The 27548-nt window shown below is 52.8% G+C and overlaps 2 protein-coding genes across 2 annotated transcripts in view; both read right to left on the bottom strand.

Annotated features, from left to right (window-relative positions):
* LOC119111653 (osmotic avoidance abnormal protein 3-like) overlaps nt 1–6137 on the bottom strand; it is a 28901-nt gene extending 22764 nt beyond the window's left edge. The window contains 2 exon segments of the mRNA XM_037235459.1: nt 4781–4861; nt 5973–6137. Coding sequence (XP_037091354.1) covers nt 4781–4852 — 72 coding nt within the window. The 5' untranslated portion in view covers nt 4853–4861; nt 5973–6137.
* A 9564-nt stretch (nt 6138–15701) lies between these two features.
* The window catches only part of LOC119111652 (transcription factor glial cells missing-like), a 29585-nt gene continuing 17738 nt past the window's right edge, over nt 15702–27548 (bottom strand). Inside the window, exons 3-9 of the mRNA XM_037235458.1 lie at nt 26582–26707; nt 26035–26158; nt 24770–24888; nt 17444–17547; nt 17346–17398; nt 16061–16252; nt 15702–15856 (exon numbers count right to left, since the gene is read on the bottom strand). Coding sequence (XP_037091353.1) covers nt 15702–15856; nt 16061–16252; nt 17346–17398; nt 17444–17547; nt 24770–24888; nt 26035–26158; nt 26582–26707 — 873 coding nt within the window. The remainder of the gene's footprint in view (nt 15857–16060; nt 16253–17345; nt 17399–17443; nt 17548–24769; nt 24889–26034; nt 26159–26581; nt 26708–27548) is intronic.

The following is a 27548-nucleotide window of genomic DNA, read 5'->3' as shown; positions in this document are numbered from 1 at the left end:
GGCGACGGAGGCTGGCAGCCCATGTGGGCCACGCCGGCCGCCCCCGGCCCGGGGGCAGGGCGCACGCCCCAGCTAAGTGTGGGCACCATCTCGGACGACAAACGACGCCTTCCGATGGGCGCGGCAGGTCAAACGGACAGCATCGCCCTCCGCGGAAGCGTCCGAGTACACTGTCACTGGCTGTGCCTGAGACCCTTCATTACGCCCCGCGCTGTCCAGTCCCGCAGCGCGACTGACCGAAGGGGATCGGGCCGCGCAGCCGGCCGGCCGCGGACGCCCCGCGGTAGCTGCCGCCGAGCGAGCATCAAAAATACATCCCGTTTATCACCGGGTCGATGCGTCTTACCGATAATGGCGGGCCACGTTTTATCGAATGCCTGCGGCGCGCGCGCGGCCGCTGGCGCCGGATCGGGCGCGATGTGACGCGCGGGTCGGTTCGTGTGTGACGTGACGTGTAGTGTCGGGCGAGACGTGGCGTGACATGACGTGCAGTGTCGTATCGGACGTGACGTGTCCCGGCCCTCTCGACACGGGGACAATAGTGCACCCCGGCCGCCCCGTCAGCCGACCGGGGCGGCAGGTCACCGTCACACGCACTGACTGGCTGAAGCAAAGCGTAACGGTGTTCGCGTGATGACGCTTTCGTAAACATCGTGTCTTTTGCCACATATCTATCAAGCGTTGTTCAAAGCTACGACACTTTAAACTCCTCACAGCTTGTTAATGAAATAAAGAATAAAAGTAGCATTGTATTCTATGTTGCAGGCCAACTTTTACGTGCTGACTAACGACGGGAAACTATAAGTTTTTACTACTGCAAGTCAAGACATCATTTTCCTTCAATTCGTAGAATTTTTATGTTTCAACTGGCTCATCATAGGCAGCAGAACTGAACACATTTTTATTTCTAGTTCGAAGTTTTTGAGTGGATGGATTTCGATCATTAGCGCCCACACTGACGAGTACCTATTGGTTGGACCCTGACCCTACCATCCGACCGTGAAATTCCGGCAGGACTTGCGGCGAAAGCTTAACGTCCCGTGATGCTCGGCGCGGTTCGTCCTGCCCGTTGATGTCCACTGCCCTGTAGCGCGGGCCGCTGCCGCGGCCATGGTCGCAGGCCATTCCAGTCAGCGGAAGATCGCAGGCTCCTAAAGCGACTTGAAGCGGGGCAAGCATGCACACTCGCCGCCACTTAAGACGTTTTGACAGTGCAAATTTACGGAAAGGTACTCTTCGCTTTTTCTGAGATCTGGAAGGGCATTATCCGGGTCAATCCGGCTCCGAACAGCTCCCCCATAACTGAACAGTAGTACAAGGATCTGATCCAGAAGAGGCTACTGCCTGCGGTCCAGCAGAGGCGGCTCAGTCTAGCCTGGAGATACTGCCTGCGGTCCAGCAGAGGCGGCTCAGGCTAGCCTGGAGCTACTGCCTGCCGTCCAGCAGAGGCGACCCAGGCTAGCCTGGAGTTACTGTCTGCGGTTCAGCAGAAGCGGCTCAGGCTAGCCTGGAGCTCCTGCCTGCGGTCCAGCAGAGGCGGCTCAGGCTAGTCTGGAGATGCTGCCTGCGATCCAGCAGAGGCGGCTCGGGCTAGCCAACAGTGTCCTACCGATTCACCCCGTAAAACGCGTGTCGTGATGGATTCCTGCTCGAGAAGCATGTTGAAACCGTCCTGCGCCTGCCCTACTAGGCACTGCGCCTGCCCTACCTGGCCCCATCAGACCGTTGTGCCTGTCTGGAACTATGAAGGACCGCGTCCGTGGGTGTCACTAACCGGCGTCGAAAGCGCTCAGAACCGTCATCCTCCAGCAGGATGGAGACATCCAATTGAAGAGTTTCTATAGAACTCTTGGAATGATAGGTAAAATAATACAACATAATGAAATAATGGAGTCAGGCGAAACGGTGAGAACGTTTTCTGAAGAAGCAGAGGAATTAGGCTGAAAATATATGAAGTTTTGGCCCTCTGCATTAATAAATATATTTCTGTAAGCAAAATGTGTATTATTTTCGGGTAGTGCCGTTTACCCGGAGAACGCCCCCGCACATAAACTAATATGCAATGATGTCATGCGACCTTGATATACGACCTCCATTTTGAGTTATATATATATATATATATATATATATATATATATATACATCATCCTTAAACACAATTAATTTAAATCATTCTTCAGCGCAATTTTTTCGATGCGATTTTCAGCTGAAGCAGGTAAAGGCGCAGGCAGAGGGGTGACAACTAGAAGTAAGATGTGGTGGGCAAAACAACTAAATGCAGATTCGCACTACGTCATTAAAACTTAAAACTCACTGAGCTCGGAAACAAATAATTGCGCAACAACCGCACCGCAGTCTTAAGTAATGCAGCCCGTTCGGTTCCTTTTATCTATCTAATGAATGAAACTAGTGCTACCGCTGGAATTGTGATACTCAAACAGTTCATTCCCATTGAAACAAACAATACCTAATAATGGCAGAGCATTCACTTATGTCAGTGCGCATGTTGCAAGAACCCTTATTGCATGCAAGTTGCATTGACCTATGGGTTTAAGGCGACGGCTCGTTGACCGATGTCGCGCTTGCTTGTGAGCTGACCAGGTGGAAACCCTTGTGACCAAACTGGCCCCCGTACCATTATCAGGCAGCGGACCTCCAGCCCTTTAGAAGCAGTCACGCCGTCGTCGACAGCACTGCAGCTCGTCTACCAAAATAACACAAAAATCACGGGTTTGCGAGGAGGGACAGTCATCTGCTACATCCAGAGTGCTGTCTCCCGCACTGAGGGTGCGGCAAGGTCGTGAGGAAGGTGTGTCGCACCTCTGCCGCCTGCAGCAACGCCTTCGATTCTCTCTGGCACGTGTCGTGACGGCCTCCCCACTAACACTGCGTGCGTGCCATCTGCGCCACTCAGTCACTCCAGGCGACGCTCCGGCCTTCGTGGAAGTGTTGACAGCGGTCCGCCGTCGGCGTAGTCAAAGGGCAAACGTGTCGTCACAACCGGTGCAGCCGAGCCGCCTCAGAATCGATACACGCAGGGTCGCGGCTGGGAAAATCAGCAGGGACTGACTCATGTTCACGCAGACAGTGACTCACCGGCGCCCCTCAGCTCACCTGACAGCATGACCACGTTCTCCCACTTTCCCAAGGTCTACAAATACTTTCGAACTGACGTGGAGCAAACAGCGCAGGCCACCCTACGCAGCGCTGAAGGCAGGGTTTGTTCGCACGCGGCTGGCGCTGCAGGCAGGTTTGTTCGCACGCGGCTGGCGCTGCAGGCAGGTTTGTTCGCACGCGGCTGGCGCTGCAGGCAGGTTTGTTCGCACGCGGTTGTCTCCTGAGTATCACACAGCAATCAAACAAAATGGTCTCCACCAGACCGACCCCGGGTACATGCACGCCAGGCCGACCCGCGAGGCCCAGTCTGGGCTCCTGACCGAACAGCGGTTTAAGATTAGGACATAGCTGTTTCGGGCCAGGAAATGGCGATTCAATTAAGTGTTTATTTTGGCACCGAAAGGCGTACGGTTTCCCTTTGGGAGGCGAAAGGGAAGATCTTTATATTCTAGATCGCTTCTCGTGAATAAGTTACAAAAGTGTGATGCATCTCCTCATGCGACATGAAGGACGTTATGTAAGTACACAATCAGATAAGATCAACCAACAATTAATCAGGCAACAGGGACGCATATACGTATGTCATGAAAACTGAGTGAACGAGGAAGCCGAGGCAGTAAGAAAGACACCCATTCAGATACATACGGAAAATACAAAAAAATTAAGGCAAAAAACTTGCATGTTGAAACCAGTACGGCATTAATGCTATACTCTATTCTGATGAGCAAAGCATACTCTGTTAGATTTGTCTACGCCTTTCAATTTCGGGCTCCTATCATCTCCCTACAAACTCTCGAAATGTCGGGTCCAGTTCTCAGTGGTTGCTAACTAAGTGGTCTGCCGAGACAGGTAGACGGTCTGCCGGAAATGACAAGACGCAATGCAGGGACCATGTACGGTGCACGGAATCCCGCAAGGCATCAAAATTTGCACTGCGGCCATTCCGCCGCAGCCTAGAGCAGAGGCGGGGCCGTCGCACGCGCGCTCATCCTAAGTCCTGTCCACTGGGAGACCGTTCTGTTCGCGCGGTGATGAGCTGTACACTGGACCGGCGAGGGAATGGCGCTGTACGACAGGACCGCCGACCTGCTCGCGCTGGTGGGTGAGCTGCTCACAACAGCGGGTGGGCTCCTCCCCCAGCGTATGACCTGCACCCAGCAGTGGCTGAGCTGCACCCCAACAGTGGCTGAGCTGCACCCAGCAGTGGCTGAGCTGCACCCAGAGTTAAGTGACGTGCTTCCACCAGTGGGTGATGGTGAGCGGTCTACTTCCACCAGTGGATGCGCTACTCTCAGCATCAAATGATCTGCTCCCACCAGTGTCAGTGAGCTGCTCCCATCAAGTTGTAACCTGCTCCCACCAGTGAATGGAGACAATGGATGCTCCCATTGTGTATGCTCATGGCATAAATCTTCTTTTTCCTTGGAAATTGAGCACCTCACCATCCTGGTCCGGCTCTTGCGAGGTGGCCGGGCCTTTTGTCCATTAACGTAAACCCAATCTAGGAACATGTGACGCAGGCGCGGCTATAACCGAGCAATGCCAGCTTTGCGATCTGGCCCAGCAGCTCCAGTCGGACAGCGCCAACCGTGTGGCAACCGAGCAACCCTCTGTGCCGTGTGCGACCGCTGCACCTCGCTGAAATGTGATGCCACTGGCATACCTCGCAATCGAGCTTCTTCTCTCGTCCGTTCATCGGTCGACATCTTACGAGCACCTTGACAGACTCCGCCATTGTTGCAGGCTGAAAGAGGAAGTCAAGTCAGCCGACTAGGCCGCGAGAATGCGTGCACCTATCAAATAGCACAATGGAAAATGACAGAAACATCGTCCCAATTCACAGAGGCCGTCACACGCTTTCGCTTCTGTTGTGGGAACAGAGACGAGCTGGCGTCTACATAACGTGGCACGCAGATACCATGGCGCAGACAGGACTCCCAAAAACAATTTTTGAACTGGCTTGAACTGATTTCGAAGTCAAGTTTCCTCATCCTTTTACGTGGAGAGAGCAAATTTATTGAATGGTACCGGTGTCATGCATAGGGTAAGTAGGCGGGTGCCTACAATCATTTGTGTCTGCATGTTTACAAGGTTCCACAGCGCAAAGGTGGAAAATCGTGGTGCTACAGTGCATTGCTAGCTCTGGGAACACCGGTCTTCTTATCCAGTGGCTCTCAAGGTGCACAGGAGCTAAATATGCACGTCATTAACGGTTGTGACATGCGTTTGGCTCATTCGTGGGCAGATCAGGTCCTGGGAACTTCTGGGGCATAATGTCAAGTTAGCTTTCAAACTTGTGAAATTATGAGCCGCATCAACTGAGAAGCAATGTAAAAAGGCTCCGCACTCACGGCCACATCAATTCAAGTCTTCAAATCCGCCCAATGTATAAAGGTGAATTTAGATATTGAGTGCCATTAAGAATTCATACATTCACATACGGAGCATTATGGGTGGCCACGGAATAGCTTCAGAAGGCCTCACATTACCCCTTGTGGCTAAATGAACGCGAACTGACTTACTTGCATGTCAGCTCTGCTTTGCGGGCGCGTGTGACGTTATTTAAAAGGCGTAAAGAACTGGCGTGATCCCGCTTAACCCGGCCGAACAAGTCAACTGCACCAGTTATTGCAACATCACTGGAGTAGATCTTGTAGTTCACCTGCAGGGCTACCAAAGAGTTTGTATTATTCTTTAGTTCGTGAGTTGTAAAATGAGCTAAGCGGTCGCAATCCCCTTCCCCCTCTCCCCGTGGCGTAGAAGGTAACGGAACACTGGGCGTTGGGAAGTTTAAGTGACATTGAACGGAACATTTGGTTTGGAGTCAAACAGGACATGCTCTTACCTGAGCTTACATCGGTGGTGCAATGCTACTGATGCTCGTTTGGCGTAGATTATAGACCTTAGGTCACGTCTTGCGCTGCCATCGTAATAAACTTCCAAAACGTAACAGAGCTCGTCGATGCTGACAGTTGTCTTCACATAGTGTTTGTCGATGTTGTCACGTTCTTATAAGCAACAGTCACTGAAATAAAGACCGCAGTGGTAAATGCAGGCAAACAACACAGCCGATATCGCTAACCTTTGTTGCATCATTTTAAGAAATAACTTAAAACAAACAGTGATCCTTAAAGCAGCCGAAGTTCTGGCATGAGCACGGACTGAGTAAATACAGGGCTAAAATAAAGCCTAGCCACTTCGATCATGAATATTTCGTATGGATACAATATTCTTGGTTCATAAATCATTAATAAAGCTGCATTTTTGTGAACCTGAATTCAAGAAAGATTCATTGATACTCAACACACACATACACCTCCGAACCCAGCCAACGGTGGCAACTTAATTGTGTGTGCTGAATGCTACTGCTTAATAGCCGCACCTTTCCAGGATTTTTGGCCGTTAGAGTTAAACAGTGAAGCTGTTTCTACTTCAAAGTTCGATTTGTGTTTTGATACCGCAATGAGGATGTTAGCATTAGTGGGTCGTTTGGAAACATGCAATAGCCTTTTTATGTTTCATTTAAAGGGAAATAATATTTCCTGTGCTTTGGCTTCAGTGTTATATCAGAGGCGTTCCATTTGATAGGTAACACCATTTTCTCAAAATCAGTTCTGAATTCCTCAGAAATCTTATTTCAAGTAGCCGCTTCGGCGGGAGAAATTTCATTGGACTCCCTGCTGACCCCTATGAAAGTAATACCTATTATTTGCCTTGTTTTTCCCTCTTCTGTTATGCTTGCAATACACCAGTCCGTCAAAATGTTTGTGTGATAAATGCTGGGAAATCTTGAAACATTCTTTTCAGGAAAGTTATGCAAACAATGAGCTATTATCACGCATATTCAACGAAACGTTGGACCAAGGCTTTGATTTCTCCATTTTCACAACAGCGGTTCTTTTCGAAGCACACACTAGCTTTGGAAACCGGAGCATCTCATGATATATAGTGACGCACTAGTTCAAATTTCAATCAATGCGCTTCTCGGCGATCTCCCTCACAAGCGATCTCTTGTACTGACGTCATGCATACTCGTAGGGATGCCACTTTTAAGACCGTAGACCCACAGTGTGAGGGACAAAACAGCTCAGAAGTGGTACCTCTAGTAGAAAACAGCTAACGACGACCCTCAGCAGATTCTACCGTCATGACGACTGCAGCCATAACTGCCGTGGTCACGGGGATACCAAAAAACGAAGAAGTGTAGTGCTGTGACAAGACGCTGAGAGCGTTCTTTTGATTCGAAAACAGTCAACAAATGTCCCCTCATTGTAGTTTGACGGTGCTGCAGGGGTACTACAAAAGGCTATTCCTGCACGTGACTGACCCTCTGGTTTCAGCGGAGCATGTGCGTGAAATATGCCCCAAAGGCCGGGCACTTTCTTGAAGTGCCGTTGACCGGGGCACTATACTACATATGCTGGTTAGTGCACGCCAGCCAACAGACCATGAACAGTTGTACCTCATCAGCAAACGGCACTGCCAAAATTCAGACCAAAACGTTCTTCAGGGGCTGCACATTTGCTCAGTATGCTTGCCAATGCCTTCTCAGGATACGGTTAAGCCTGCTCTTGTGTACTGTCGGTGCCTGTGGAATCCTTCAGCAGATCAGACCAGAGGTGAGCTTTCAGCTTGGTTTTGGAATGGTATTCGCACGTTTCATTTGGATGTTCGAAATTTGTACACAAGTTGGTAACAATGAGGTGAATGCATGGTGGTTCGGATACGCACAAACACACAAATTGTATTTGCCATGCGCAATCACTAACGTCGGGTCAGTGACAAAAACCACTGAGGGGGAGAGAACTACACAGCGTGGCTATCTAGAGTGATCGTACTGTTCAGATGGCATAATCCTAGCTGCCAGTTTTCTTTCCTAACGCTTCCGGAAAGAGATGTCGTTTGTTCTGGCGCCGACAGGGTAAGACACCTCTCGCGAGAGGTCGATCACACATCCTGGTCATTTGGAACTGGACATGCAAGTGGTCCAGATGCTGATCACTGACGATCGCATCGGGGGCGACGTCTGGTGCTGCCATCGGTCATCCCATACCGAATCCTCAGTGAGATGCCCCGCTTCATGCACCTTGTATGACGCCTGGTCGAAGCGCTTGATGAGATTGACATCAAGCCCCCCATGTATATCATAGTAGTGACGCCTGCAGGGTCTGGGCCTTGCTATGCGTGCTATGATGCCTATCTGCGGCACCGCCGTGCAGCCAGCACGATGATGCTGAACATCACCGTCATCTGATGTTAACTGATAGCGACATCCAACGTCGCCGCCACCTGATGACGACATAATCTGGGGATGACTTACGTCTCCGTTATGTCAATAGGTGGCTCCTATTTGCTTCTGGGGTGGTCTCAGTTTCTGTGCGTTCCGGGCTCTGGTGCCATGTCATGGCATGGCATGCCATGTCCGGTGGCACGTCATGGCATGACAGGCTTGGCCCTAACCGCCACGGGGCCCGGGGAGGCCGGGACCAAGGCAGGTTCTGGGAAGAACGGTTATTGCATATGTTGTGTTTTGGCCATAAAAGCGGCGTCAACAAGGCTCGAGCTACGACCAACTTCATGGTGGGGTTACGCCCCCAGTCCAAAGGGCCTAAGCCCAAACTTGTCCAGGTCACTCACCAGTTACCGATCGGTGCCCCTGTGCGGGGTGCGGACCGCACCGGTCCTATATTGGTCCACTGTCGATGTTCTGACAGCACTCCCCACACCACGACGTGCGCTCCCCTCCGGAGCCGGGGCACAACTGTTGTCACATGGCTCCCAACGTCAACAAACGGTTGCCATGGACAGTGGTGCAGCCTGTGGGTGGGGCGACGAACTAGGCTCACCTGGTCGGCCGGGCCGACGAAGCCGAGCCGTGCAAATACAACAGTGTCCGTTCATGCATCGCTCCCTCGCCAGCATATGCCGTCCGGTTCCCTGTTGGGTAATGCAGCACTGGGCCCTCGAGCCCCGGACTGGAGTTCGCAGGCGACTCGCATGAATCTACTTAACGGAACGATGCTGGTAGGTCCAATGACAGCGGTGTGGAGAAGCCCACGTAGTGAATGGGTGAGTAATTACGAGTGATCCGTCACCGTGGCGTCGGCGTCCAAGGCCGGGTCGTCACGCGGATAATGCGCCTCGTAACCCAATTAACCAGACAATGCGACGCTAGGACGGGCCAGGGTTCCACTCCGGCGAGGAAAGCTGGCGCTGGCTCCTCAAATGCAGCCCAAGTGACGCTGGGTGTGGACCACGAGAGTCGTGGGGCCTTCTGCTGGCGAGATCAGTTGCTTCGCTTTGTTGCACGGGACCCAGTTTAGCAGCATTGGTGCACGATAACGGTGGTCTGACGCTCGCAACGAACAGCCGTCCGAATCGTCCCTGATAAAGCATGAGGCAGAAGGAGCAGCAATATCCATATGGTCGTGACGCCACGAGCCACTGAATTCGCAAGAAGTCATTTACTCAGGCCCGTAAAGGCTTCATGAGTGTTGTTTTAAGAAAATAGGTTTCACCAGGCATGACTTCAGTCCAGGCCAAACACGTGCAAAGATCTGTAACACTTGTACAGTGGCCTGTTCGAGCCGGAACTGGGCTGCTCCAGCGACTGGGAACAAGGGCGTGTCGCTGCGCTGTTTCGGGTATGGGCCACCGCTGCTCGCCCTCAAAGAAGCTACCACAGCCATCTTGACCTCCAAGTCAGCGCGAACATGATGAGACCGATGAAGACGTCTCAATACAGGGACCGGCCATGTCTGTCAGAACACTGGGCTGCGGGGGCGTGTGTCTGTGCAGCAGCTGTGACCTGTCTGAGAACGTCACCACCCAGCTCTAGGGGTAGCCTCGGGTGGACGAGCTGTTCAACAGACTGTTGGTGCGGGAATGCTTACCAAGCTGATCCCGGCCGAAGCCTACCTACATGCCGAGCTGGACGAGCCCACGATGCGATATCTGGCCATCGACACCCACGAAGGCCTGTTCCAGCAATCACGCCTGTGATGTGGCGTAAAGGGGGCCGCGGCGCTCCTCGACACACCGTGTCGCCGTAGCAGCGAGGGCATCCCAAGTATGGCGGCTCATGTGGACATCTCTGCCACCACCTCAACACCAGCGGAGCGCGCGTCTAGAGTACGCGGAGCCCTGGTGCTGGAGTGCGTCTCGCGTGCACAGAGCCCTGGCCCTGGAGCGTGTCTCGTGTGCACGGAGCCCTGGTGTTGCAGCGTGGCTCGCGTGCACGGAGCCCCGGTGTTGGAGCGTGTCTCGTGTGCACGGAGCCCTGGTGTTGAAGCGTGTCTCGCGTGCACGGTGCCACGGTGTTGGAGCGTGTCTCGCGTGCGCGGAGCCCTGGTGATGGAGCGCGCTTCGCGTGCACGGAGCCATGGTGATGGAATGCGTCTCGCGTGCACGGAGCCCTGGTCCTGGAGCGCGCCCCGTGTGCGCGGAGCCCTGGTGCTGGAGCGCGTCTCGGAAGATCGCCTGGAGATCGACGAGACAAACTGCGTGGGGCTCGCTTCGCCGACGGAGTCGAGAACCTAGGCTACAGAACTTCGCAAGACAAACGTTTAACCAGCGCAAGAGGAGGGTCGCGCGGTCCGAGAAGCCCCCTAGCCCGTCAGCTTGCGGCAGCCGCGCTCCCACCTGGGAGTGCCGCGGTCCTACAGCCGCGCTCCCACCTGGGAGTGCCGCGGTCCTACAGCCGCGCCCCCACCTGGGAATGACGCAATCCTACAGCCACGCTCCCACCTGGGAGTGCCGCGGTCCTACAGCCGCGCTCCCACCTGGGAGTGACGCAATCCTGCAGCCACGCTCCCACCTGGGAGTGCCGCGGTCCTACAGCCGCACTCCCACCTGGGAGTGCTACAGTCCTACAGCTGCTTCCCGCGCACCTCGCTGACGCTGCCCTGTATGCCGGGCAAGGGAGGGACGCTGTCTGGACCTGAACATATACCGAGACGGACGCGTTCGCTAACGAAACGCCCGCTGACCTCTGCACCGGCCTTGCTGCACTACCCACCAGATGAGCCGCTCGTGACGCCCACGGACGCTAGCTTGTGCGGCGTGGCTGCCGCCCTGAGCAATCCCGACGCTGACAGCGGGGACGGCGTGGCTGCCGCCCTGAGCAATCCCGACGCTGACAGCGGGGACGGCGTGGCTGCCGTCCTGAGCAGTCCCGACGCTGACAGCGGGACGGCGTGGCTGCCGCCTGAGCATCCCGACGCTGACAGCGGGGACGGCGTGGCTGCCGTCCTGAGCAGTCCCGACGCTGACAGCGGGGACGGCGTGGCTGCCGCCGCCCTGAGCAATCCCGAACTGACAGCGGGGACGGCGTGGCTGCCGCTGAGCAGTCCCGACGCTGACAGCGGGGACGGCGTGGCTGCCGCCCTGAGCAGTCCCGACGCTGACAGCGGGGACGGCGTGGCTGCCGTCCTGAGCAGTCCCGACGCTGACAGCGGGGACGGCGTGGCTGCCTCCCTGGGCAATCCCCCACGCCAGCCACGGCCTCTGTGCCGCCGAACACAACTACAGCCAGCTGGACACGGAGGCATACGGCGTTGATCTTCAGCATTATCGAGTTCCACCTGTCCCTGCACGGCCGTGCCTTGATCACCAGGGCCAGACGCCAGCATGTGCTCAGCCTGCCTGGTCTGGGCGGCTAGGCGGTGTCTCTCACCGTCTCGCCGGGAGCACTCCGTTGGCGACTTCAGAGGATCCGACTGTGTACGCGCACGTGACTTATGCCTGCAGAACGTCACTGGGATTTAAATCCGCATTTGAGGCAAATGACATAAGGTCAGAAATGAGTGTCTCGTGAAAAAGCTTAGCAACGCGATGCTACCGGGGCATTGACGTTTGCTTTGGGCCCACTGCCCCCTAGCGGAGAGGGAATTTACGTGCCACCTCCTTCCTTTCTGATGTTTTTGAGTTGCAAAGGGTTATGTATACGGACAAAGCATCATTCGATAGTTCATGCAAAACAAAACAACATGTGCTGAGACCATGTCAGTCTTTGAGATCGGGCTTTAGGTCAAATCAGGGCAAGTTATACTTTCATGCATAAAACACCTTGCCTTCAGACTCACATAAATGGAAGACAACTAAATAAGCCAGAATAATATTTCATCCTTTTTTTTGCAATCTCCTAACGTAGCATTCCCAAGGGGCCACGCCGACCGGGCTGGCGTCCGTGGTTACCACTAGCTGCCCATCTGTTGGGTAGTGCACCAGGACCGGCGCACAGGCCAGCAGGTGCTTCGTTTCAGCGAGGGCGTTCTTCTCGGTATATCGCCAATTGTAACTTTCCAATGTCATATACTCAAATTATTTATGCAGCATATTTGTATTGTAAGTTATAATTTTCCGTTCTCATCAGATTTATTTCTCTCCAAACACTGTCTCTTGAGCCTTTTGATGTAAAATTGCCTATATAGTACGCTTTAAGAAATGTGTATATACCATTGGTCGAATCCCATGTATGGCCAATGTGGTCACTATTCCAGTATGATATACTTCGTGTATCGTTATCACTTCGAGGTGTAAGTGGCACTATGAAGTAAAATAGAAAATGGGACCGATATCTACCATGTGCTTGTCCGATACACAGATATCGGATATCTATGAGAACCGATATCTACTACATGTTTCAAGGTGCTTCAGAATAGACACAGCAATGTCAAGTGAGGTTAGTGAACTATGGTGACATCTGACGACAAAATGCCACTGATAAGCAATGCTTTTGGATAATGTCATTAAAACCCGACAACTCACGCAATACAAGAGATGATGCTACCAAGACCAGGAGTTTAAGATCAAGCTGGGTCAATGACACATGATGACCATAATATATCATTGGAAACTCAAGGAGCAGGATCGTTAGGCAAGCCACTTATAAATATCCCAACATGACCAGATTACAGCGCACGGTCAGAATGCTTCGAGGTCACTCACATTTTGGCCCGACATGCTTGGACAAAAACTGCCCTTGGTCAGTGGTCTGATAAAATAAGTATCTTATAACTTTAAAGCATAAGTGAAACTCGTGGAGCTAACGCATTGCGATCAAAAATGATAAATAACGCTTAATTCTTGAATTGCATGCACTTCAAAGATGTTTTATGCGCTCATTGATCATCTACAGTATTCTGAATTGCATTTGCAATCATTCTAGTAACTTTTCCTCTGTGAATTCATTCAAGGTCAAGTTAGGTCAAACTCTACCGTTTGGGACCAGATTTAATCCTTTGGAAGTCACACCATCTAAATATATATGGCACATACCTTACAGGTCTATAAAGCATTGGCAAAGCTTTTCTCCCCATTAACGTGGCTTGTTTGTTTTGTTTATAGCTGAAGGGGTCAGCGCAACAATCGCCTTCACTCTCTGACCTGGCATGACGTATCCCAGGTCACATGTGTGGGTGTCCTCTTGTACATATGTGACGAATATCTATAAGAGCTATTCAATGCCGTCCTCCGAACAATCAGATCATGTTTAGTTTTTGATACAACAGGAGCGGTGCAGGAGCAAGTGCTAATTTGTCCCTATGTCCAGATTTGACCTGCCAAAGCTTACTCTCGCCATTGTTTAGTCACAACTATCAGATGCAGTTTGATGCGAGCTTTCAATGCCGTTTTTCGCGTGGCTCAAGCCCAGATTTTCATCAGCTTGTGTGATTTCAGGTAATAACGTAGTAAAAATCGTGATCTGAGAGCGACACCTGTGCCGGCCTTTCACACAGACACCGGCCAGCTTTGTATACTCGGTACATGTATACGCTCGCCGGCCCAATACGGCGGCGTGTTGTTTCACCGGGCCAATATGGCGGCGTGTTGTTTCGCCGGGCCAATATGGCGGGTGTGTTGTTTCGCCGGGCCAATATGGCGGCGTGTTCTGGTGCGAGCAGCCGAGACTCACCTTGTGTAGTTGGAAAGAGAATCCAACGCAAAACCTTGATCTGACCGCGCTGCTCCTCAGCAATCTCACTTAGAAATCTGAACTGCTCTCATATCCTAAAAGCCTTCGAAGTTTTCTCTGAAATCACGCCTACACCTTCATGACCTCATGTCAATTTAAGACGTGTTTTCAGGGCCGGCTGGATAATGGCTGCTGCTCAACAGAGCGCTGCTGGGCGGCGACCGACACCCACCAGCCGCCTCCTGCTGGGCGACCGACACCCACCAGCCGCCTCCTGCTGGGCGACCGACACCCACCAGCCGCCTCCTGCTGGGCGGCGACCGACACCCACCAGCCGCCTCCTGGCACGCCGACGGTGAGCAACGGGGAAAGAGCGGTATAGTAGACGAGACGCGGTCATTGTAATGGAGGCAGAGAGCAGCCGCTTGTGCATGCCATCAGTTGCCTGGAAACACGCCAGAATACTCCACAGCCCACACCATTGTATGGTTTCATGTGAATATAGAACTTGGGTATAGAATATTCTGTAGAAACTTAATTTGTTCCGATTTGTTATGGTAAGGCTCAGATGGATTCGTTAATGGTTTTAAAGTGAGCTGGATGGCTCAAATATTTTCCTTCCCTTCATTTACACGCTCCAACGAAAAAAAACGTGAATATCAAGCTCACAATTATCATTTCCCACCATTCAAGGCTCACCTTTTCAGCGGATTCTGGTCTTATGGATCAGCTTCTTCCGCCTCGGCCCTTGCGTGGAGTTCTCCCGTTGCTACCTGTAAATCCGCTGCGCGCCGTTTCGTTAAGCTGACGGCCCTCGCTACACCTCACCTTCTCGTTTTTTCCACACTGCTCATGCGTTTATGTTTGAGCGACCAGTTGCTGACATGCTATATGCATCCGCACACTCTTATTTTGACACTGTGCATTGCACACAGCCCGGTCTTTGTAACACAGCACGTATAAAATTGAGTGCTGTTCCTGTTGGCGATCACATTATAAACACATACATCACGCTGTCACACCATTCATCTGGCCTTTTAAAGGACACTGCATTAGATCACTGCCCACCTCAGTGTATTGTAGCGGCCGTCCACTATATTAAACGGGATCCATATCACATACGCTTGGTGAAAAGGGTAAGGTCCCTTCCCAGAGGCAACGGATGAACTACCACAAACGCATTATATTGATCGCAAAGCAGCACAGCTTTCTGACAAACCATGTCTCTCGCAAAAGACACTCTAAATCCCGTTGCATTATGACTAGATAACGAGACGAAGCAGGCAACGAACGGTGTATATGGGTTCAGTAACACTCACGTATACAATAAATACAGTCAGCCGAGGCTGCATTCAGTGAAGGTACATAGACACTACAAGGGTGAAAGGCATTCAGTGCAGCGCTCAAATGAGATCACAGAAAAACAGCATGCGGGAACAAATGGAAGTATCATAACTAACGTGAAATAAAAAAAACACTGAAGAATGAAATAATCTATACACCATGCAACGCATCTTATACATCGACGAAACCACACTTTCGAACCAAAAATCGTATGGACAAAAATATATGATGCAAAGCAAGGAAACAGGTGGGGGAGCAGTCGCAGACCTACGGCGGCTCAGATCGGGTGCGGTTCACATCACAGACTCCTCCTCCAGCCCGGTTATCACCAGCCGGCGATCAGCTGTTGCTCCAGCGGATAATACATGACCTCCTGAGCGCCGGCCAGCGCTCCTCCGACACCCGTGTCCTCCCGCAGGCACACGCCGACGCCCTGGCCCCCGGGGTGGCTCAGGTAGGGGGGCTCGCCCGACACGCAGCCTAGCGGGCCGGCCTGGGGCTCCCAGGCCGGCTCGGTCGCCGTCAGCGGCGCCGCCACGGACGGCAGCAGCGGCGCCAGCTCTTCCTCGGCCTTCATAAGCGGCTGCTCCAGCGCAAAGATGTCGCCCGGCTGCGACATGTCGATGTGGTTCAGGAACTGGCCGTCAGGTGGTAGCCCTAGCGCCGGCGTCCCGAACGTCGTACCGTACTCGATGCTCGGGTCCGCCGCGTAGTTCACGTATGAGGCCTCGCCGTTCTGTCCCACTGTTATGTCCCACATGTATTCAGCTAACCCGTCCGCGTCGCCCTCGCTGCAATACGGGCTCCGCTCCTCCACGAGAGCGCCCTTCTCGTAAGGGCAGCTCTCCACATCCGAGCGGAGATTGTAGCGCACTTCTGTTTCCAGAGGCTGCCAACAGGTGGCAGTAGCCGTGGTCATCCAGTCTCCTGGGTTTGCAATGGAGACTGGAGGAGGGGCTGGTGCTGGCTCCTGGTAGGCAGGAGCCGGGCTGGAGCCACTCCAATGGCACATGCACTCGAACGGTGGGCAGGAGCACATGTTCCACGACGTGTCTGAAATAAACCACTCTGTCAAACCCAGTAATCATGATCTGCTCAAGTCGGTGTTTTGCCGCGTGCTTAAGTTTGAGCGAATTTAAAAGTTTTTTTCAAGTAAAAAACTGCCTATACAAGTTGCTGCACACACCGCGCAAAGGGCGTCACGGGGATTCGACGCCAGGCACAGCAAGCCAACGTTCAAGCGTGGTACAAACTGGGTCACAGTGTAGGGAGCACGACCGCCGAGCTTGAAAGGGAAGTTAACGCAGGAGGTTCGCCGGTGACGCTAGGAAAACGCAAGAGGCTAGAAGGCAATAGACTCCCTGCCCCTCCCCCCCCTCCCCTCTGTTCCCAGGTGACGATGCACATGTCCCTTGCACAGCAAGCGTAGCCAACTTCCCTCAGATCGCATAGTTACCTGTCCAAAGTAACATAAATCGTCCGCCCATGGGCGTGCAAGATACGGTCGGTCATGTTTGCTTTGTTCAGTGCATTGGCATCCAATTTGAGACTTGCACAAGCCCAGAACGAATCCATAGCACTCCTAGGTACGATATCGCATCTGCCCCTGCGCGGTCTTAGCGAGTGCCGTGTTTTGTATTGCATTTGAGACAAAGCCTGCATGTATCGGTTTTATATTTAAAACTACTTAAAATTAACTAAAACTAACTAAAATTAATGAAACTAACTGAGCCTTAGCATAACAAATCGGAAGTAATTAAGTTTCTACAGACTGTTCTATACCCAAGTTCTATATTCACATGAAACCATACAATGGTGTGGGCTGTGGAGTATTCTGGCGTGTTTCCAGACAACTGATGGCGTTATTTCACATTTGATGCCAGACAATAACTGATGACAAGCAGCTGTTCCCTGCCTCCATTACAATGACCGCGTCTCGTCTACTATACCGCTCTTTCCCGTTGCTCACCGTCGGCGTGCCAGGAGGCGGCTGGCGGGTGTCGGTCGCCGCCCAGCAGCGCCCTCTCCAGCAGTTTGCCGGCGGGTGCGGCAGGCGGCGCCACCGGCGGGATGCGCGGCGCGTGCCGGGGCCGTCGCGCCGAACCCACCGAGCGGCGAGCCTCCGCCGTCGACTTGGCTTCGGGCCGCGGGTGGCTGTGCACGCCCTTTGCCTGAAGCAGGAGCTGTAGCTCAAAGGGTGCCGGTGGTGAGCGTCTCGAACGTCGGAGGAGGGGGAGGGGGGGGGGGGGGGGGGGGTGAGGAGGGCACATCAGTGTAAACTGCAGTCGTGCAGTCGTTTTGCTGCATTGCTACACCGCAGCCATTTTTCACACATTAAATGCTATCTGCCACGTTTAGGCCACATTTCAAAAACATGTTTTAATGAAACCTAAAGACCACTTTGTCAACTAATAACAATAGGTACCCCCTCTCTAACAAAATTGGCTTATATAGAGTGATTGTGTGTGTGCTTCGGAGTCAGGCGAAATGTGTCGATTTAGCCAGTGATCGGAGGCACCGCCCGCACTCGGCTGGGCGTCAGCTGTCTCAACCGGCTGGCCGACCCACCGCTGGTCCGTCGCCGGCCAGACGATGGACGTGGTATGCAACAAGCACGAGCTGAAAGACCCACCTGTCCCTCATTTACATCTGATCAAGTCGTGACTTTGCGACTTTAGACCAGCACCTTCGAATCCACTAGAGGTCGAGGCGACGAACCTCATCGCAAATAAGCCCCTTTTGCGGAGTGGCATGAGCGAGATGTTAGCAGAGATTATTGCTATATTCATATAATGACATCCAAACATAACCAAACGAAGCCCGTCGCCCTGTGGAAACCATATGGATAGAAATCATTGGAGTGCATTGAAACATGCTGTTTTCATGACGTTTGATGTTTGTGAACACATCATCAAAATATATCACTGAAATATTGCCTGAATTTAGATCTGCTAAGGCTATGGCACTTGAAAGTGAGAACATCGACATGTCTGGAATAGTTGGAGTAGTTCAGCTTTTGTGATGAAAGTTTTGTAGGAAAACGCTCTTGTCTTCAGTGGAAATTAGTCACAGCAAACATGGCTGTGTGCCCATGTAGTTTGTGTAAACCAGTCTGCCTATGGGATAGGACACAGCGTGCAGTATCTGAGTTCGGTTTTGGGACGGTGACATTGGCTTCTCCCCGATCCGTTACTGGTGCTCTGATGACTCGAGGAGTCCTGGGACCGCACTGTCGCTACGACGCCTGGTCGCAAAATTTTGGAATTACTTGCAAACCACGTTCTTGAACTTTTTGAGACACAACAATTGCATTTTCATATGTTCATCAAACGTGGAGTAGAAACGGTGCCGATCTTGTGACACGCCGAAATACGCCGTCTGGTCAAACAGCAGCGCGGATTTAAATGCGTTTGGAACAATACAGCACGACCTGAAAGGAACTTCGTTAATTGTTTGTGAAAACACCATGGTGGTGGGATCAACGGTTGCCAGACATAATCCCTTCAGAAACGTCACTGTCCGAGCCGGATCGCCGAAGCTACAAACCTGTCGTTGGGTCGACGTCAGGACGCATGCAGCCCGCGACTTCGCTCTCGTTACAATACAACTGCAGTAGCAGGATGAAAATGCTTAAAGCATCTTCACAACGCGGGGTTGGTGGCCAGGGAGGCTCATTTGCCTCGCGTTTGGGATATGGAGCTCGCTGCGACAAGCACAGGTGCAGGGCCTCCGATTGCTGGCAAGCAGACGTGTGTGTACTACGGAAATAGCCCCGGTCTGGCTCCTGAGGTCGTGGACCGGGTGCTTCCAGGTCGAGTGTAATTTGAAGAGCCTTGGGGGAGATGTGCTTTGATCTTCCTGGAACTTACGAGGGTCTTCTTAGCCTTGAATCCCCTTGATATTGTGGGAAATGTTGGCACCGCGGGATTTGGTGGCTTCACTCACTTTGATTTATTAGATTCACGAGACACGCTCACCCTCATATGCTCTGGATTCATGACGTGCCTTTCATGGAAAGATCAACCATCTGCCACTAACCCTTTCTTCCTGTTAGGAATTGTGTCCCTTCCTGAAGCAAATCCTGTACACGCCCTTGGTATGCACACCTACTGAGTTACTGCATTGATTTAGCACAGGTACAATGAGCCCCTGCCATAAGCTCGTTCAACAAAGCCTCCGGTGGTGCCTGATGAAGAGCTACACCCTGAATAACGATCTGTTAACTCCATCTATTCTGCGGCGTGGGCCATTGCAGAGAGAGGCTACACGTTTCACTCAGCATGCTATCTGCAGCGATGACCATGCATTATCGCGCTTCCTCGTGTTGTCGGGCGGGCCGGAGGTCCGCAGGGCTCACGCGAGGTTAACTAGAGGCCGCGCTGCAGCGGCCCGGGAGGGTCGGCAAGGGAGGTGCTCAGGCCGCATGAACCATCCAGAGGGGGTGGGGAATGTTGGCAAGAAAGACACCCAGGCAGACCGGCCCGACCGCGAGGGGGGTGGGGAGTGTCGGCAAGAGAGGGTACTCAGCCGCCGGTATCGGCCCAACGTGGTAAGGGCCCAGGAGTGACATACCGCCGCTAATACGACCACCCGCCACCAGAGGCGTGCCGCAGCTGCCAAGACATGGAGGATACGCGCAGTCATCTTAGCCCCCCCCCCCCCCCCCAACTTTGGACAATGACTTGGAAATCTGAACATATGGGACTCGATGATTTGGGGATTTGCATCACCACAAGAATCCCTTAACATAGTTCGCGCCGTGTGTCATGCTCGGCGTAATTCAGATGAATGTGTCTGCCGGTAGTGTTCTGTGCCATATGGTCTTTCAGGCAATAAATACCCATGCAGGCTGTGGTTTCCATGCCCCTTTACCCCCTTTGTATCTCAGTTCGCTTGTTCAGTTATTTGACAGATTTGAACGGTTTTGTTTTCTGGGCACGTTGCTTCTTTTGTACGTTGATTCATTTGTGGCACTGATGTAGTAAGAATTCCAATGTTCAGATTCATACCCGGTAGCTAAGACTCTGTGGTCAATGGCAGGCTGCGCGCGTGGTGCATGCCCCACCGCCGCCACGCCCCGTCACAGCACTGTCACCGGTGGCCCGGGGCTGTTTATGGCCGGACATTCAGCTGAGCTGCGCGACACCGCACAGCGCCTCACCGAGGTGGCCGCGCAGCCCTGCTGTTGGGGTGGGGTGGTTGGGTAGGGGGGACCTCCACTCCTTATAATTGGAGTAGATGCAGGTAATGGTCCAAACAAAAATAAATACAATTGCAGCTGTAGCTTTCAATCATCTGTAGGGAAAGCAGCTACGCTACCTAGCTTTGATACGCGCGCAACATGGGCACAACCGGGACGTATTTTTCTCCGTCATAAATAAAGCAACGAAAGCAGGCTTACGTGTCCTATACAAGTATATGTGCAAAGGTGTCGCTGCCAAGACGTACGAAGTTACAACCATCCTTATATCAGCTGCTGCCGACCGCAAGACAGCACCCACCAGAGAGCACTAACATAACTGATGATATGCACCCCACGAAGCTGGACAACCAGCTGAAAGGGCCATGAGTTATGCAGTTGCTAAGCTAAGCTAGTGGCTAAGTAGGAATGGTCACGTAGTGACTAAGCTGCGTGTCTGGAAAGCCAGAGGAACAGGTTTTGATTCCCCGCGGTGCACGCCCTTTCTGCCAGGCTGAGTGGCACGCGACACCGCCCTCACCGGCTAAGTGCGTCATGAAGCCCCAATGAGAATATGTGCCATGGATCTGAGGACACGCACGCAATGAGTGCATGGTTCAAATAATTCAAATAAATAAACAAATGAACCAATGTACAAACGAAGTAAGAGAAACATGACCTGAGGTACCTCCCACCCACCCCACCTCAACAGCAGGGCTGTGCGGCCACCTCGGTGAGGCGCTGTGCGGCGTCGCACAGCTCATCACAGCCCGGCCATAAACAGCCCCGGGCCACCGGTGACAGCGATGTGACGGGGCAGCGCGGCGTTTGGGCACGCACCACACACGCAGCCTGCCATTGACCACAGAGTCTTAGCTACCGGGTATGAGACTGAACATTGAAATTCTTACTGCGCCAATGGTATGTGCAAAACTTGAAATAAGCTTGAATATGAGATGGGACCTATTTTTGTACACTCAGTGATGATTGGCTTGATGAGCATAGTGGGAAAATACAATTGAATACATAAAGTGGTCTTTGCTCACGATTGGAGAGGTAGCAAGGAGGTGGAAAATATCCAAACAATGGTTAAGGATCCGACTTGCGCCTTATACAGCACCTGAGTAAGAAGATCAACCACCACTCAATACGGCTGCCTTCAAAGACACGGTTTTTAACGATTTTATACTCAGATTCTGAAGAAGGTGCAATCCGAGCATACAGCCACCATGTGGAAGTTTCTCCTTTTCTCTTCGCCATTCCGTTCATGAGCAAAGCCCTGTTGATGATGTGTTTAACTGGAACCTATCTGTATCACAATATGCGCTTTTAATGCTGTTTCTGGTGCTCCGGTTTTGTAAAGATGCAACATGCGTTAAAAATCGACGTTTTTCACTCGCTCGTTTCAGCCGACTGCTACACGTATTGTTTTCAAAAGAAAAACAAAGATAATTTCGAACATGACAATAGCAGATTGCGAGCAAATGTAGCCATCCACCTGGAGGCTGGAGGCCGCGACAACGGCTGTTACGAAAGGTCTTTGCCAGCTACGCCTCGGCAGGAGACCACGCGGCTAGCGGCCAGATGCAGTATGCCGCTGTCTAGTATAGATACATGTTTCGAATAATGGGAACATTTTCTCAAGCAGCGATGCTGTGCATTCTATTGGTGTAAATTGCAGCGCGGAAAATGATAGGATAGTGCCTGAAATTATTCACTTCACAAAGGTCCGCTGGTGGCGTCGGCCTGAGCCCCACCGCGCCGGCGGTGGCGCTGCCGCCGGTGGAGCATCGCTTCCTCGGATCTGGATGCTGCTGAAGCCGGCAGCGCAGTGCTGACCTCGGTCAGCTGGCGTGACGTCAGCGTCACGTGGTCAAAATCCCCAGGTGAACACTTCCTGGTGTCACACTTATGCACTATGGAAATGAATTGCTCTGTCTGTTCGTGAAGCTGCGACACAGGCGCGGGATCATTCGCAGTGATTCGGAGAAGGGAGAAGGGGTGGGATGAATCACTGTACTTTGTTTGCATTGTCTGACTGACACCGCACTGCCCTTGAACTCCGCTGGGACAGGACTGCGGCGGCCAAGGCTGTCCGGGCCTGGCCATGCTGGTGCTCGCCCAGTTCAGTCGGGAGAACCTGTCGTGTCTAGTTTCGCTGGGTTAAACATGTAAGTGGCTCTATCCCTCAGTTCACTGAATCCGCGTAGATGAAGTAAATCTATGTAGATCTTCTGTAGATGAAGTCTATGTAGATAAAGCTGTTCGCGCTGTCAAAGCACACGTGCATGTGTTTGACATTCGGGTGACACGCATGCATGTCATCGGTATGTGTTTGACATCGGGTTTGACATGATGTGGGTACGCAGCATTCAATTTACAGCCTGGCATGTTGACCACTTTCAGTCGCTTTTAATTTGTTTCAATCACTTTCAAGTCTTTTAATCACTGCCTGCGGCAGCGTGCCTCTCAAGGACACTTCAAATGGCATCACCACCGATTTTTTCAGATTGTGGCTTGTGAGAGATAAACAGAAGTTATAATATTTTCTTCAACTTGGCATTCGGTTGAAGCAGCTTAGTGACACCAGGATTGCCTATTGACCCACTCTGTTCACGATTCACATGGCTCACCGCGCTGAGCGCATTGCCTAGCCACAGGAATTATGCTAGGTTTTGAAGTAACTGGTGAATATTCGCCACAATGCATTTCGATGTCTCCAGATCTTGCTGTAATCCTGTTTGGTTCCAATAAAGAGCTCATCTATGCGTAAAATCTGGCCATACGTTTTGTAAATGTGCATTACAGATTGTAATCAGCCGAAAATCGAATTGGTTTGCATAAGGTAAATGTGCATTACAGATTGTGATCAGCCGAAAATCGAATTGGTTTGCATAAAGTAAATGTGCATTACAGATTGTGGTCAGCCGAAAATCAAATTGGTTGCATAAGGCAAATGTGCATTACAGACTGTGATCAGCCGAAAATCGAATCGGTTGCATAAGTTTTGGTCGACCAAATCGTTAGATCCCGGCTGACATCACTAGCGGCAGCAGTCCAGGACATGTTCGTGTTGGTGCTCGGTTTCGCACATACGACAATAAAGCATTCAGATTACAAATAGTTCGTGACTCATCTGTTAGACCGCCAACGGTTTACAAGGTCGGCGCGCCCACACTGACGTGGAGTCCTGAGCGGCCAGCAAGAGCATTGCAACTAGTCACAACTTTAAGAAGTTCCTCACGAAGACCCCAAGGCCACATACGCTGCATGCAAACTCCAAGTCACACCCCAAAGGTGGTGTGACGCAGATGTTGTCCGTTCCGGTAGCTCAGTTGGCCTTCCGCTTCACCCATACATGACTGGGTGGGTTCGGGTCGCTTTAGGTGCTCGCTATTTGCACCCTGACCGGGATGGCCTGAGACCGGTGGCAGCGGCCGCGCTAAAATTCTGGTGACGTCAGTGCACAGGACGGACCGTACCGAGCAATGCGACGCGTCAACCTTTTGTCTCAGAGTTCTACAGCGGACCCAGATTTTGCGACCGAATGTTAGGGTCAGGGTTAACGTAACAATCACTGACCAGCGTGGGTGCCGACCCCACAACTTCATTCAATCAAAATATTCGGATCGAGTCCAGGAATCGGAGCTGGTACCGCTGCTCAGAGGGATCAGAGCTGGTACCGTTGCTCCGAGGGATCGGTTGTAGCTGTTATCGCTGCTCCGAGGGATCGGTTGGAGCTGGTATCATTGCTCCGAGGCATCGGTTGAAGCTGATATCGTTGCTTCGAGGGATCGGAGCTGGTATCACTGCTCAGAGGGAACGGTTGGAGCTGGTATCGCTGCTCCGAGGGATCGGTTGGAGCTGGTTTCGCTGCTCCGAGGAATCGGAGCTGGTGCCGCTGCTCCCAGGGATCGGTTGGAGCTGGTATCACTGCTCCGAGGGATCGGAGCTGGTACCGTAGCTCAGAGGGATCGGAACAACTACCGCTGCTCAGAGGGACGCTTCGAGGGATCAGAATTGGTGCCGTTGCTCCGAGGGGTCGGTTGGAGCTGGTGTTGCTGCTCCGAGGGATCGGAGCTGGTGCCGTTGCTCCGAGGGGTCGGAGCTGGTATCGCTGCTCCGAGCGACCGGAGCTGGTACTACCGCCCCCAGCTCTGCTGAGGCGCGACACGTTCGCCTCAACAGTCTCCCGGACCGCACTCGGGCCTCACCTGGAAGAAGGTGGCGAACGGCGTGTGCCTCCAGAAGTGGGTGACCGGGTAGCCCTGGTGGCCGCGGCACGGCAGGATGGCCAGCTTGCCGCTGCAGCGAGCGTTCGGGCACGGCTTGCCTGCAACGGCGGAGTGTGTGCTCTCTCAACGTCTGACCGTGGCTTATTGTGCCCGCCTGTGTTGGTCAAATGGAGCCAAACGGGCAGCCCGCGTACGCCTTGATCTCCAAGGCATTGGATAAATCAGGATATTTGTGTGCCAAAGCAGTGGTTTTGGTGTCGTAATTAGCTGAATTGTTGGATGGGTTTGGTCTGGCGATGGCTGTTCTTTACCAGCGCCACTCTGACCATTGATGGAGAACTCTAAAATGAGTATCTCTCAACCGTTAAGTGTTTACATCGACCTACTTCGATTTAATTACATAATGTCGATTCCGTGTGTGGTGATCCGATCTTGTCTGCTCCCACAGATACTGTGCGCCGCTTGGGGGGGGGGGGGGGGGTTCGAGTCGCTCTGTTTAGAAAACTGCAACGCTTACTCAAGGGTCATAGGTGGTAGCATGATTTTGCCGTCAAGACGTTTGCTGCACGCGTGGCACGGAGAACTGAAATCCATTTGAAATGAAGATTGTTAAAAAAATACAAACATACCCTTTCGATCAGGGCGTAGCTTTGCAAAAATAAATTGGAGGGGCCTCAGCGGGAAAAATGCTATACCTACCACTAACATAAAGCCAAAAACAGACATCTCCCGGAATTGTACGCACTTTCCTCCCAAAAGTTGGGGTAGAATGCCCCCCCCCCCCCCCCACCTCCCTCCCCAACCCGCCCTAAATGGAGAGGAAGCTACACCATTGCCCTAGACAACACTATTTCGATGAATCGTGTGTTGTGCCGACACATAGAGGACACACGCCACACGTGCGATCCGTGATATTAAGCCATGGGTGTCTGTCATGAAGTGCCTACCGAGACAGGTGGCCAAAGAGCAAGCGAGCACAATGCAAACCCTTGGAAGTGCATACCGTCAATCGACCTTGCATCGATAGTTACGATGTTCACGTCAATGAGTCAACCGATATATCTCAAACAGAAGCAAAAATAAGTACATTACCAAAGAATGGGTCCAAAACTAAAACAGCTTGATACGAAGATAATTTTTTAAATTCTAGACGCGATAGATGTAGAGGGGCAATGGATTCGCCTGTTACGGTGAGGGTCTCCACCTGACGCGACGCTAGCCCAGGTACCGCTTCGAGGCCTTACCCTGCTGCTTGCGCCTAGCCTTGTCGCAGATGGCCGGCCGAAGGTGGACGAAGTTGCCGTCCTCGAGCGCGCAAGAGTTGGAACACACCACCACGCCCAGGCAGCTCTTCTTCAGGATGCTCACCTGCCAGCAGATGCGGATCGGTGAGCAGGTGTCGGGGGGGCGCGCGCGCGCCGCCGCCGCCGCCCGATCAGCATGGGCGGCGCGCGGCGCCGGCAGCTGGCGCGGGACGCCGCCCTCGGCCGGTCCGCTTCGGGTGCGTGGGGGGCGGCGCCGGGGTTGGCCGGGCCCGGGCGCCGGCCGCCGGCCGACTGCGCCGCCGTGCGGGCCCGGCCGCCGCGCCGCACCGGACTCCGCCACCACCCCGCGCCGTACCGGCGACAGCTGGCGCCGCAGTGGCGGGCGACGGCGGCGCGCGGCGCCGGGCGCGGCCGGGTCAGAGCGGTGTCCGGCCTGACACACCGGCGACAGGTGCCCGGAGGCGCCTCAGCCGCCCGCCGCTGGCCGCCGGCCGCCGGCGCCGTCGCAGCGGCCAGGCCCACTCACGTTGTGGTTGTTGGTGTTGCGCATGGCCCAGCCGGAGGTGTGCTTCTTGGCGTCCTCCGAGTCGGGCGCGTATACGCGCTGGAAGTCACCGTCCGGCCACTCCTCGAACTCGCTGTACCGCACCACCTGTCGCCGCGGCAGAGGGGTCAGGTCAGCGCGCGGCCGGCGGGACGCCCTCCAGGCCTCTTACTTAGCCAACGGGGACACTGCTGGTAGTAGCTGAGGTGGAGGAGTCCCTCACATCGTGGTGGTGCCGAACCAACTTTGAAGTCGATGCTTTCCATTTGTCGCTATAATGTTACTATTCAGCATTCTCAGAAAAGGTGGGAAGGGGACATGGCATCTGTACTTGTGCCTGCATGGCATCTGCACTCGCATGATAGTGCTCGTGCCATCTTTCTACTCAGCGAATAAAGGTCGTGTTCACCCATTTTGCCTCCCGTTTGCCAGTTCCACAACGCCTCTTTAAAAGAAAGGGTTTAAGAAGCGTTGAAAAGCTTCCTTGCTCATACGTTTACTGCTGCCGCTGTCCTAAGACTCGATTGCACATAATCGCGCCAGGATGAACCGTCCACACCAAGTACCACCAACCGACCAGCACGCTGGGGCTGCAGCCCTCTGAACATAGCATGACACGTGGGTAACCGAAAACGTCTGGTGTTATGTCATGCGTGATCAAAAATGCAACTTACATTGCCGTAGTTGACACGCGTGCTTATACCCTTAACCAAAGGTCGCACTATACAGTGAAAGCATTTAGATATATCGATAAGCTTAAGGTGAAATCTACAAATAGTTAGCTAACTGGACAATGGTGACTTTCAAATTTCCCATTTGAACGGCATTGATTTATCAAACTAAAAAAGCCTTAAAGGTAGGTACCAAGCGACTTCAAAACATTTAGAGCCTGTTTTCGGATTACTAGCACAAAAATTGAGCCCATTTGCCCAATACCCACAACTGCCTG

Source organism: Pollicipes pollicipes, unplaced genomic scaffold (assembly GCF_011947565.3).
Source record: "Pollicipes pollicipes isolate AB1234 unplaced genomic scaffold, Ppol_2.1 Scaffold_7261;HRSCAF=8764_pilon_pilon_pilon, whole genome shotgun sequence".
NCBI lineage: Eukaryota > Metazoa > Arthropoda > Thecostraca > Pollicipedomorpha > Pollicipedidae > Pollicipes > Pollicipes pollicipes.
Note: the sequence above shows the minus strand (reverse complement) of the source record. Positions and strands in the feature narration are given on the sequence as shown.